The 13,090-nt window shown below is 36.5% G+C and overlaps 1 protein-coding gene across 2 annotated transcripts in view; it reads right to left on the bottom strand.

Annotated features, from left to right (window-relative positions):
• Hdx (highly divergent homeobox) overlaps positions 1-13,090 on the bottom strand; it is a 170,565-nt gene that overhangs the window by 133,578 nt on the left and 23,897 nt on the right. Inside the window, exon 2 of one of the 2 annotated variants that reach the window (XM_060374777.1) lies at positions 6,518-6,664. The exons of the other annotated variant lie outside the window; for it this stretch is intronic. Within the exon in view, the coding sequence (XP_060230760.1) occupies positions 6,518-6,664 (147 nt within the window). The remainder of the gene's footprint in view (positions 1-6,517; positions 6,665-13,090) is intronic. 2 annotated transcript variants of the gene reach the window in all.

Genomic DNA, 13,090 nt, shown 5'->3' with positions numbered 1-13,090 from the left:
ATTTACAATAAAAATATATTCAATTGGAGGGGTAACAAAAGTGAAGTCCACTGTATAGGAGCTCTGCCTTGATTCATGGAACTGTGAGATTATAAAGTATTTTTGAACTGCTACATCAACCACACACATAGATGGATTTTTATAAAGAAGAATCAAACTCAGAAGCAGAGATTTTACAGGATGGATATCAAGGAAGAGGAATATAAGAGGCTCAGATTCAGAAGAAGAAAAATGATTCTCATATGAAAGAAAAAAGAAAATCAGGGTAAAGATGATAGAACTATGTTGAAGAGGAAAAAGAAGGCCTTTGGGAAGAGGAAAGGAGATACAAAAGATTATGGAGAGGAAAAAGATGACTAAATCATTCTAAGATCAGATTTTGTAGTATTCTTGGGGATGCAAAAGAGTAATCATAGCTTGTTTCTTTATATATGATACATACATTCTTAGGAATGATACTATGTTGCTAGCTCTTCATTAACTCCCACTTTGAAATTCTCACAGTGCTTTAACAATCTAAATTTTATACTCCACAGTGTCTTCCCCAAGAATCTTTGCTTACTAATTGCTTTGTTGGTTAACAACATATGAAACCATATTAGTAGGATTAAAAAAAATCATCATTAGGCCATTTCTGAGGCCAAACTGTTCATCAGTATTAAGTAATAAGATGTTCAACTCAAAATTTTTAGTTGGTTTCCCAAATGATTTGTATACAAGTCCTGTGAAGTGTTATATTTCTGAGTAGAACCTTTAATTATCCTTCTTATAGATTCAGAGCATTAACATAGACAATATTTAAGTGGAATACAGTAGGCAGTTAGAAGAATAGTTGAAAGCAAATCAATATTAAAGTTTAGACTTGTTTACTTTTTGTCATATCTTATTTTATGTATATATGTATAAATGGAGGCAGATAAATAGATATGCATATGCCACATATATATAAACAAGTAAATAAAATATTGTAAAACATAAAAAGTAAGTATTGAAATCCCATATTAGAAAATTTGAAAATAAATTTTTATTTTTTATTTTTTAAATTATTTTTATTTTATTAATTATAGTTTATTCACTTTGTATCCCCCCTGCAGCTCTCTCCCCCCTCCCTTCCCAATCCTTCCCTCCATCCATCATTTCCTCCCATGCCCCTCCCCCAGTCCACTGATAAGGAAGCTCCTCCTCCCCTTCCCTCTGATCCCAGTCTATCAGAACTCATCAGGAGTGGCTTCATTGTCTTCCTCTGTGGCCTGGTAAGGCTGCTCCCCCGTCAGGGAGAGGTGAGCAAAGAGCAGGCCAACCAGTTCCTGTCAGAGACAGTCCCTGTCCGCATTACTATGGAACCCACTTGGACACTGAACTGCCATGAGCTACCTCTGTGCAGGGGTTCCAGGCCAACTCCATGATTGGTCCTTGGCTGGAGTATCAGTCTCAGAAAAGACCTCTGTGCCCAGACTTTTAGGATCTGTTGCTGTCCTAGTGGAGCTCCTGTCCTCTCCAGGTCTTAATATCTCCCACTTCTTTCATAAGATTCCCTGCACCCTGCCCAAAGTTTGGCTGAGTCTCAGCATCTGCCTCAATACTCTACAGGGTAGAGCCTTTCAGAAGCCCTCTGTGGTAGGCTCCTGCCCTGTTCCCTGTTTTCTCCCTCCTCTGATGTCCATCCTCTTTGCCTTTCTGAATGGGTATTGAACATCTTAGCCAGAGTCCTCCTTCCTGATCAGCTTCCTTAGGTGTACAGATTTTAGTATGTTTATCCTATGTTATATGTCTAATATCCACTTATAAGTGAGTATATACCCTGTGTGTCTTTCTGCTTCTGGGATACCTCCCTCAGGATGATCTTTTCCATTTACCTGCAAATTTCATGATTTCCTTGTTTTTTATTGCTGAGTAATATTCCATTGTGTAGATGTACCACAATTTCTGCATCCATTCTTCAGTTGAGGGGCATCTGGGCTGTTTCCAGCTTCTGGCTATTACAAATAAAGCTGCTACAAACATGGCTGAGCAAATGTCCTTATTGTGTACTTGAGCCTCTTTTGGATATATGCCTAGGAGTGGTATAGATGGATCTTGAGGAAGCGCTATTCCTAGTGGTCTGAGAAAGTGCCAGATTGATTTCCACAGTGTCTGTACAAGTTTACATTCCCACCAGCAGTGGAGGAGGGTTCCCCTTTCTCCACAACCTCTCCAGCATGTGTTATCACTTGTTTGGTTTTCAATACAACACTATTAAAATGGAGAAACATCTGGGGTATATACATGTGCTTTTTTTACATGGCTACTAAATAAAGTATTAGGAGCAGATAATATCTCACTTGTCATATTGACTCCCTGTTCAAGGCAAATATTATTTAAATCTCGGACATTTGATTTTTCTCTGTTGGTTTACATAATTGTAAATTTCTGTTATCCAGGGTCTTTAGCACAGGCTAACCTATGTAGCCAAGGATATATTGAAGTTGTGATCCCCTCCTGCCTTAACTTCCTTACAGGTTTTTACCACACTACCCAATATTATGTGGTACTGAGGATAGAACACAGGGATTCTTACATGCTCTGCAAGTAGTCTACCAATTGAGCTATATTTCCGGCCAAATTTATAAAAGCATCAGTATATTAAATGCACTTTGTGTATCTGCAAGTACATTTAAATTATGTGCTATAATACAGTGCCACTGTTGTTTATTAGTTTGTTTTTAGTTTAGATGTATGATTTCTTTTTCTTTTGAGACAGGATATTATGTAGCCAGGCTGTCCTTGAATTTACTATATGGCACAGGATGGGCACAACATTCTAAATACCCTGTTTCTTTCTTTGAAGTGCTAAGATCATAGTTGTGCATAACCATGCCTTGCTATTTGAACTGGTGTTTTAAAATTAAAACTATTAGTAGTGACAGTAAAAACATTTCACAATTGATCAAAATAAAATATTTGTGATAAATAATGGATTATAATCTCAAAAGAAAAAAAAATCACCTAATAGTAACAACGAAGTTCCTATTTTAGTCCTGAAGAATTCTGATTATACACTTAATGCTTATGTTTTTTGAGACCGGGTCTCATACAGGCCATGATAGCCTCAACATGATATGTATCCAAAGGTGACCTTGATTTCCTGTTCCCCCCTCCCTGCTTTTTTCTCCCACCACACCTAACTTTAGAGTGCTTATTTTAAAAATTATAGGCAACTGAGCAAACCTGGAAGCAGGAGAAGTGGTCTTTCCCAGGAAAAAACACACAAATTGGTTGTCCAGTACAAAATAGTGTGCTCTGGAAACATACATACAAGTAAAATTATACAGACTGAACAGGCTATACCCAGGAATACATATGTATTCATATAAACATATGCATGCATGCAATAACAATCCGTGAAAAAGAGGCCATGAATTTGAGAAAGAATGGGGAGACATGTATGGGAGGGGTTGGAGGGAGGAAGGGAGAAAGTTGATTGTATTACTATATATTAACATGTTTATCAATTATAAGAAAACTACAGTTCTTTGGTTCAAAAACCTTAAAAACCTGTTTGTTTCATGGTAGGGTATTTTTCTGCAGATTCTGTTTTTTGTAGAACTTTGGGATTAGTTTTAATGCTTTTGTATGGCAGTACGTGTTTTCTAAAGTCTTCAAAGTTAATACTTCTGTACAAGGTCTTTTTGAGACAGGATTTAGTTATGTAGCTACACTGGCCTTGAACGCGTAGGGACCCTCCTACCTCTGTATCACCTATGCTGCAATTATGGGTGTGCACTACGATTCCCAGCTCAACAGTGGGTTAAATAAGTCATAGAATTTTTTTAAAAAATACAATGTTCCTGATCCAGGAGAGAGAGAGAGACAGAGAGAGAGAGAGAGAGAGAGAGAGAGAGAGAGAGAGAGAGGAATCATAAAAACAATGAAATTAAATTCATTATTAATTGAAATATTCTAATTTCATAAGAAATTACTAAACAACAAAAGGAGCCCAATCATTTTCCAACTTTCCTTTTGAAAAAAAAGTATAAAAATATATACTTAAATACTTCTACTTAAATGTTAAAAAATAAAGAAAACTCATTGTTTGAGGATTATAAAAATTAAACCTTACCCAAAAGGAATAAGATCTCATGAATAAGATCTAAAACCTTGTGATGCTTATCAGATATAAATTCCAATTTCTTGTAAATGCCTAATTCACAAGAAAGAAAAAGAAAGAAAGAAAGAAAGAAAAGAAAAGAAGAGATGTCAGACAAAACTGTTCTGAGAATCTAAGGTAATGATCAGCAAAGAAACAATACACAGGAGTAAAAAAGGATATGGATTTGAGCTGCCAATATTTGGAGGTCATAAAGTTCTTTCTCAGCTCTATCTTAGAAATTCACTACCTCTAAATTCATTTTTTTTCAGTACAGAGATTTTTTTTATATATAATCAGCATTCTATAATCATACTACTACTTAACATTTTTTTTCCATTTTTGGAGAATTATCATACAAAAGAGTGGATTTCAATATACCGCGTTCATACTTTCATGTTCTAAATTTCTTTACCTTTTTCTGTATCTCACTGTTCTCTAGTTTGCTTCGCTATGATTATTTTTGCTTGAATGTTTTATTCAACCTTTCAAGTTATCTTTACATACAGAGTGAATACTTAATATAATGGATTTAAGTTTTTCTGAGGAAAAACACAAATAACTTTCAGTGAAAAATAATAAAGATCTCACTCAAGTAGGACACATAAACAACAAAAGATGGAATATCATAGATTTACAAATCTACAAGCCCCTCTGCTGACCTTTCACATGAGTGGAAAAAGAATGAATATTTTGTTGGGTTTTTGATTTGAAACAATGAGTTTGTGTACCACTGAAAATTTCCTGGAATGAATAGAACTGATTGCTTCATACAAGTTCTTCTTCTCCTCTTCCTCCTCCTCTTTCAACACAAGGTTTCTGTGTGTAGCACTGGCTGTCCTGGACTTGCTTTTAAACAAAGCTGACCTCGAACTCATGGATATCTGCCAGCCTCTGCCTCCCTGAGTACTAGGATTATAGGCACGCACCACCATGCCAATCCACCAAGTTCTTATATTTATACAATATCATAGTTACAATCCTGTATTCTCAGAAATTAAATTTATTACTCTTGTTATTTTAGAGTTTTACTCCATGCTCGGTAGAAATATAAATACCTGCATCTCTACAGTTTTCTATATTCAAATACAATAATATTAGTTATAAGGGGATGTGTGCAATAACAAACTTAAAATATGAAAGATGGTCCGCGTTGCCACTGTCTGGGAAGATGATTTACTTTAAAGCAATGCTGAGACAAAAGGGAAAAAAGTTCAAGGAAATATCAGTTGGAAAAAAAAAGATTTATTTGTTTAAAATGCAATTTCATCAACTTGGAATGTTTTATTGTCTTTACTAAAGCTATTAAACATTTTCCTTTGAGATTCAGTAGTTAATTTAAATGGTGCATTTAAAGATACCAACAGGAGATATTTCTACTTTTTACAGATATGTGAATTTGATAATTGATTTCAAAAAATAAGAATTTTTTTCCTGCAATTCATGGCATAATTTCTGATTTGAAAATGAACGTATTCTTTGGTTCTTAAAAAAAAAAAAAAAAAAACACTTTGGAAACAATTTTATGTAAAGATATTTTCTCCAGGATCTTTGAAGGTACAATTGTACAACTAAATGAACTTGAAAAACATATATGCCTCTTTTTCAGAACTTAGCCTAGTGAATGCCATGGATGGGGAAGTTGTGAATCTTTGAATCACTAAGGTTCCACACTAAAAGGATTTGTAGAATGTTTAAGTAAACATAAAAGGACCAACGCGTTCAATAAAATCAGTCTCTAGTTCTGGTAGATTTGTCACTTGCTTCCTATCACCTCATTGCTGCTCAGGAATGTGAAGCAGCTCTGTTTTGTTGTTGTTGTCTTGTTTTGTTTTTACAAGAGAATAAGAATGAGTGTAATAATTTCTTCCTTTTGGATTATCTGTCTCTTAATCACTAACCATAAAATATATACATTTTACTTAGAAAGAAAAGGTATCCATAATACAATTACACTTTCCTGAAAAGAAAAACTCTCAAATCCTAAATGCCTGAGGAAAAATTCTAAATACAACAACAAAAAAGCTAGGTAATTTTCCATTGCTTCAGAAAAATCTCTATTTCACTGTCATGATTGAGGCTCTGTGTAGATTGAGAGTTTAGAAAAGTATATGATCAACAACCTGTACATAATATTACCAGGATTTATTAGTTCAAAGATTTATACAAAAGTTATGTCAATACTGCAAGGGTTTTAGTGTTTTCAAGGTATTTTTAAAAACAAATATGTACTATATGGGTATCTCTATTTATCAAAATAGTAGTTTTACATCAGGGAAATGAAGTTGTATATAAAATTAGGACTTCATACCCTGAAGAGTTTTTCCTATAGTAAGCAAATATCATTTGTAATAAAAGCTATAAATTCAAGTGCAAGACCTCAATACTTACCCTGACTACACTGAAGTCCAGCTTAGTCTCCTGTGCACACTGTAATATGAGCTGAAAGCAATTTTTACTTTGATTTGTCATTCCATTTTCATAATAACGCTGTAAAATCCTTTGTTGTTCTACAGTAAATACAGAACGTAGATTCATCTAAAAATAAAAGAAGATACTCTGAAAATTGGAATAAAAATTGGCTAGGTGTAGAATCTCAGTGCTTCTGAGCTGCACAGTTAAACAAATTAACCCTCAGTAATGGACAGTAATTTGTATACTAAAGGGAGACAGCTTCTCCCTGAAAAATATATACAAACATTTATTTTGCTTAGAAAAGCACAAACTTCAAAGACATAAACATAGAAAAAAAGAAAAGAAAAGAAAAAAGAGGCAAGCTCTTACTTATCTGGTCAGTGTCAGTACATGGGGGAAAATGGTTTTCACTAAAATAAATATTTATTGCTAGCAAAGCCAGAGATGGTGTTAGCCATACACAAACAATTATCAACAGGGACACTCAGTGTTCTTTGTCAAGCAAAGCATCTGGCATATGTCTTTACAGTCAGAAGCTGTGCTCAGAAATAAAGGGGACTCTTTTTATCCCCTCATTCTGAGATACAAAAAATTTGATTGTATATATTTAAAAACCTATCATTTTATTATTTTATTTATTATATTTTATTATTCACTTTGTACCCGGGTTGTAGCGCCTTTGTCTCCTCCTAGTCTCACCCACCCTCCCTTTTCTCCCCCTATGCCCTTTCCCTAGTCCCCTGATAGGGGAGGACCTCCTCCCCTTCTATCTGACCCTAGCTTATGAGGTCTCAGCAGGGCTGGCTGAATCATCTTCCTCTGTGGCCTGGCAAGGCTCCACATCCCAGGGAGAGGTGAACAAAGAGCCTGCCACTGTGTTTATGTCAGAGACAACCCCTGATGCCCTTACTAGGGAACCAACTAGGAAACTGAGCAGCCTATGGGCTTCCTCTGAGCAGGGGATCTAGGTCCTCTCCATGAATGGTCCTTGGTTGGAGTATTGGTCTCTGCAGGCCCCGAATGGGTCCAGGATTTTTGGCACTGTTGGTCTCCTTTTGAATATTACTCAGCAATTAAAGACAAAGAAATCATGAAATTTGCAGGCAAATGTTGGGAACTAGAAAAGATTATCCTGAGTGAGGTAATCCAGAAGCAGAAAGACACATATGGTATATACTGACTTGTAAGTGAATATTAGACATATAATAGAGGATAAAGGTACTAAAATCTATAGTCCTAAAGAAGCTAAACAGCAAAGAGGACCCTAGGGAAGAGGTTGAAACGTCACTCAGAAGGGCTAATAGGATAGACATTGGAAGTAAAAGAGGACAAGGAAGAAGACAAGAGCCTTCCACAGTAGACCTATGAAAGACCTACTTACAAGGGTATTGAAGGAGATGCTGACACTCATAGCCAAAGTTTGGGCAGAGTGCAGGAAACCTTATGATAGAAAGACCTGGAGGAAGGCTGGAGAGATGGCTCAGCCGTTAAAGGCTAGGCTCACAACCATAAATATAAGAAAGACCTTGAGGAGACAAAAACCCTCTTTTTTAATTTTTTGTTTGTTTTGTTTTTGCTCTTGAAGTGTGTTCTCATGTAGCACAGGCTGGCCTTCAACTGCTTATCTTCCTGTCTCAAGAAAACACTGGGATTACGAGGGTTCAAACACTTTCAGCTTAACAAAACATTTCATTTTGGATTAAAAAGAAATAGACGGGGGTAATAACCATGAAAATGGCTTTTCTTTATGTAATACTAACCAAAATAATTATTTTAATAAATATGGCATCTAAGTGAAAATTCAACATCAGTATAACTGAAACTCTGCATTTCTAAATTAAATTGATACCATCAAAATTAGACAAAGTAAATTTACTTTTCCTGCCAATAGATGTGATGTTTAATACAAAAGACAAAAAAAGTTTGTGTATCTCACAAGTAAATGGCAGGTTAAACTAATTTTAAAGGGAAGAATTATAGTACTATATTTTGATAAAGAACATTTATAGTTTGATTAGGGGAACTTCAGGTTTTTGTTAACTTCAGGTTTTGAAGGAGATGCTGAGACTCATAGCCAAACTTTGGGCATAGTGCAGGGAATTTTATGTAAGAAAAGGGAGATAAAAAGACCTGGAGGGGACAAGAGCTCCACAAGAAAACCAAGAAAACCAAAACTCTGGGCCCAAAAAGGCCTGCAGAGACTGATGAATAAACCAAGGACCATGCATGGAGAAGAAATTAGACCCCCTGCTCAGATGTAGCCCATAAGCAGCTCAGTCTTCATGCAGGTTCCTAAGGTTTGACCATTTCCTCCTGGGGTGGGGGGTAGCCTTGCCAGGTCACAGAGGAAGAGGATGCAGGCATTCCTGATAAGATTCCATAGGCTGGGGTCAGTTAGTATGGAAGGAGGGCTCTCCATTTCTGAGGACTAAGGGAGGGGATTAGGAGAGAAGAGAGGAAGGGTAGGACCTGGAGATGAGGGGGCTACAATTGGGATGTAAAATGAATATTTTTTTAAAAAATGAATTTAAATTAAAAAAAAAATCTGTCACATAGCAAGACTTTTCTGAGGAAAGTGGTTCCTTAAAATTGGGAAAACTGCCACAACAAAAACACCACCAGTCAAAACAAACGTTTATCTAGTATAAAGTATATTTAAACTATCAAGTTTGTCAATATGGAAATATAAATTAAAATAAATTGACGATAGTAAACTCATCCAAGAAAAATTAATAAATCATAACATATAAACATATAACTACAGTGTGTTACTGTTTTTTAAATTTTTTAACTTTGTTTTTTGCTCATAGAAGCCCTTCTCTAACTGTTAAGAGATTTGATTACAGCAAAATTCAATGTAGGAGAGGCCACAGGAGAAATGAGAGTAGACTTTCTTTCAGGAACATCCAGAAATAAAGACCTCCATTAACTTTCTGAAGGAGGGTTCCAAAGGATGCTCAGTAATGTGGATGTCAACTTGACCAAACATTCAAGGATGATTGCAACAGTAAGTAGGGACAGTATCATTTTTTACTATTATGGATTCCAACTCTCAGAGTTTACTCTAAATGGTTCAAACACAATCAGAAGAAAATCCAGAAGATCAGAATCAAATACCTATAATACTTCATCTGATTTAGAAACAAAATACCCTGGGATGGACTCTGAAGGCAAACTTCAAATTATAAATGTATAATCAAAATAAACCCTCTTATATTTTCCTGTACAGCTGTACCTAAAAGAAAAAAGCCTACACTACACGATGCAGTTGATACTCAAGTATGAGCATCCTTCCCTTAAAATATAGGATGGACTGACTATTTTCCTATTGGCAGCTGAAATCATTAGACTTACCTTATAAAGAACTGGACTTCTCAACTGAAAATGAATATTCAAATGCAAGGGACTGAGCACAAAATACATCTATAATTCTGGTAACAGGAAATGCTAAGGACTTTTGAAGTCTTTTCCTTAAATTCAGCACAAACAGGCTTACAGATTTTAGAATGATTATCTTATATTACATATATAATTATCCATATAAGTGAGCATATACTATGTGTGTCTTTCTGCTTGTGGGATACCTCACTCAGGATGATCTTTTCTAGTTCCTACCATTTGCCTGCAAATTTCATGACTTCCTTGTTTTTAATAGCTGAATTGCATTTAATTGTGTAAATATGTAAATATCTTGGTTGTTTCCAGATTCTGGCTATTACAAATAAAGCTGCTAAGAACATAGTTGAGCACATGTCCTTGTGGTATACTAGAGCATCTTTTGGATATATGCCTAGGAGTGGTATAGCTGGATCTTGAGGAAGCTCTATTCCTAATATTCTGAGAAAGCACAAGATTGATTTCCAAACTGGTTTTGCAAGTTTCCATTCCCACCAGCAGTGGAGGAGGGTTCCCCTTTCTCCACAGCCTCTCCAGCATGTGATATCACTTGAGTTTTTCATCTTGGCCATTCCGATTAGTGTAAGATGGAATCTCAGAGTTGTTTTGACTTACATTTCCCTGATGACTAAGGATGTTGTGCATTGCTTTAAGTGTTTCTCTGCCATTCAATATTCCTCTGTTGTGAGAATTCTCTGTTTAGCTCTGTACCTCATTTTTAATTGGATTACGGAACAGTGGGTTGTCTCTGACATAAACTCAGTGGCTGGCTCTTTGATCACTTCCCCCTGGTGCGAGGAAACTTCACCAGACCACAGTGGAAGACAGTACAACCAGTCTTTAAGAGACCTTATAGGCTAGTGTCAGAAGATAACCTCCCTTATCAGTGGACTGGGAGAGGGGTATGGAAGGAGAAGAGGGAGGGAGAGCAGGACTGGGAGGAGATGTGGTAGGGAGCTACAGCTGGGATACAAAGTAAATAAATTGTAATAAATTAAAAAAAAACTTAAAAATAAAAAAATTAATTAAATAAAAAGTTCAAAGGAAAAAATTCAGCACTAACAGCAGAAAGAGCTATTTTTCTTTCAAGCTGTGTGAATTCATTCTTTACTGTAAAAACTAGATAAACCATTTGAATAAGATGTCCTTATATATGTCCATCCTAGCTGTGTTTGTCTCTATTAAATGAACAGACAGCCAAAATTCTTAGCCATTTACTAAGCAATAATAATCAGAAATATCTTCTATTATTATTACAATTTATTCACTTTGATTCCTGGTTTTAGCCCCCTCCCTCATTTCCTTCCAGTTCCTTGCTTCCTCCATACCCCCATCTCTCTCTGCAAGTCTACTAATTGGGGAAGTCCTCTGCCTGTACCATCTGACCCTAATTTATCATTTCTCATCATGACAACCTGGATCCTCTTCCTCTGTTGGCTGGCTAGGTCGCCCTACCACCAGGTGGAAGTAATCAAAGAGCAGGAAACTGAGTTTATGTCAGAGACTGCCCCTGCTCCCCTTACTAGAGAGACTGAGCTGTCTATGGGCTCCATCTGAGCAGGGTGCCTAGGTTAAGCTATAGTCCCCTCCTTCCCTCTTCTCCTCTTATGTCCCTCCTCTAGACCACTGAGAGGGGAGGACCTCTGCCCTTTTATCTGACCCTAGACTATCAAGTCTCATCAAGGGTGGCTGCATCATCTTCTTCTCTGTCCTGGCAAGGCTGCACCCCCCAGGGAGAGGTGATCAAAGAACCTGCTGCTGAGTTGATGTCAGAGGACAATCTCTGCCCCCTTTACTAGGGACCCCACTTGGAAACTGAGGAGGGGTTCCAGGTCATCCATATGTATGGTCCTTGGTTGATGCATCAGTTTCTGCAGGATCCTCTGGTCCCAGAATTATGGCTTTGTTTGTCTCCTTGTGGAACTCCTGTCCCTTCCCCCTTCTTCTATAAGACTTCCTGTGCTCTGCTCAATGTTTGGCTGTGAAGCTCTGCATCTGCTTAGAGAACACCTCCTCTGGATGGAGTCTTTTAGAGGACATCAGTGGTAGCCTCCTGCCCTGTTCCCTATCTTCTACAGCGTTCAGTATCCTGTTTGCCATTCTGAATGAGAATTAAGCATCTTCCCTAGGGTCCTCCTTGTTTTTTAGCTTCTTCTATAGATTTTAGTATGTTTATTCTATATTGCATGGCTAATATCTGCTTATAAGTGAGTATATACCATGTGATAAAAAATATAATGTCTTTTATGTAACAAAACAAAATGGCATGCCATTGGTTCCATAAAATCAGTCATCAGATTAGCAAGGAAAAGTCTCAATTGGGTGGCTAATTAATGAAATCACAAATCCGTTATCTTTACCTGAAAGAATGTATAGTCACAAATCTATCATGGCAGTCAAGATATAAGATATTTGAAGCTCTCCAAAATATTTTCTTTACACTCTCTCTTTGTAATCAATGCCTTCAGCCATCCCCGAATGTTCTACCAACTAAATTATTCATATAAATTTTACGTTTAAAAAATCCCACATATATGGCTTCATACAGTATGGCTTCCTGAGCTTTGCTCTTTTCATTCAGCATATTGTATTTTAGACTAATCTATGTTTTCAATAGTTTGCTCCTTTTTTTTTCTTATGTGAATGTACTTCCCTTAAAATTATTATTTTATTTATGAACATATGGTTCTTTCAAGTTCTTGAAAATTATATACAAAGTGGCTAAGAAGAACGTATGTGCAATTTTATGTGTGCAAATAAGTGTTCATTTTTTTGCATAAATATTCAGGAGTGGGATTGCTGGGTCATATGCTTAAGTGTATGTTAACTGTTTAAGCTATGTGCTTTCTAATGCAATGTCAAGTGGAAGGTTACATTATTTCATTTCCTCATATGCATTTGTTACTCTCAAGATTATTGAAAATGTGGCCAAAGGGTGTTGGGCCTGATAAGGCCTGCTGAATCTACCTGAGCCTGGCTCGAGTTTGGAGACCTGTCTTTAGCTTCCGATTTAAGAGGCGCCACTTCCGGGCAAAAGTGATTCAGCATATCTGCCTTAAAATCAACCCTGCCTGGTAACTGTTACTTACCCTTGGGCCATTCATTCTTAACAAGCTCGTACAGTTTATCCAGCAGAGGTTAGAGGCAATTAAG

This window comes from Meriones unguiculatus, chromosome X (assembly GCF_030254825.1).
Source record: "Meriones unguiculatus strain TT.TT164.6M chromosome X, Bangor_MerUng_6.1, whole genome shotgun sequence".
Lineage (NCBI taxonomy): Eukaryota > Metazoa > Chordata > Mammalia > Rodentia > Muridae > Meriones > Meriones unguiculatus.
The sequence above is the reverse complement of the archived record's forward strand: the minus strand, read 5'-3'. Positions and strand labels throughout refer to the sequence as shown.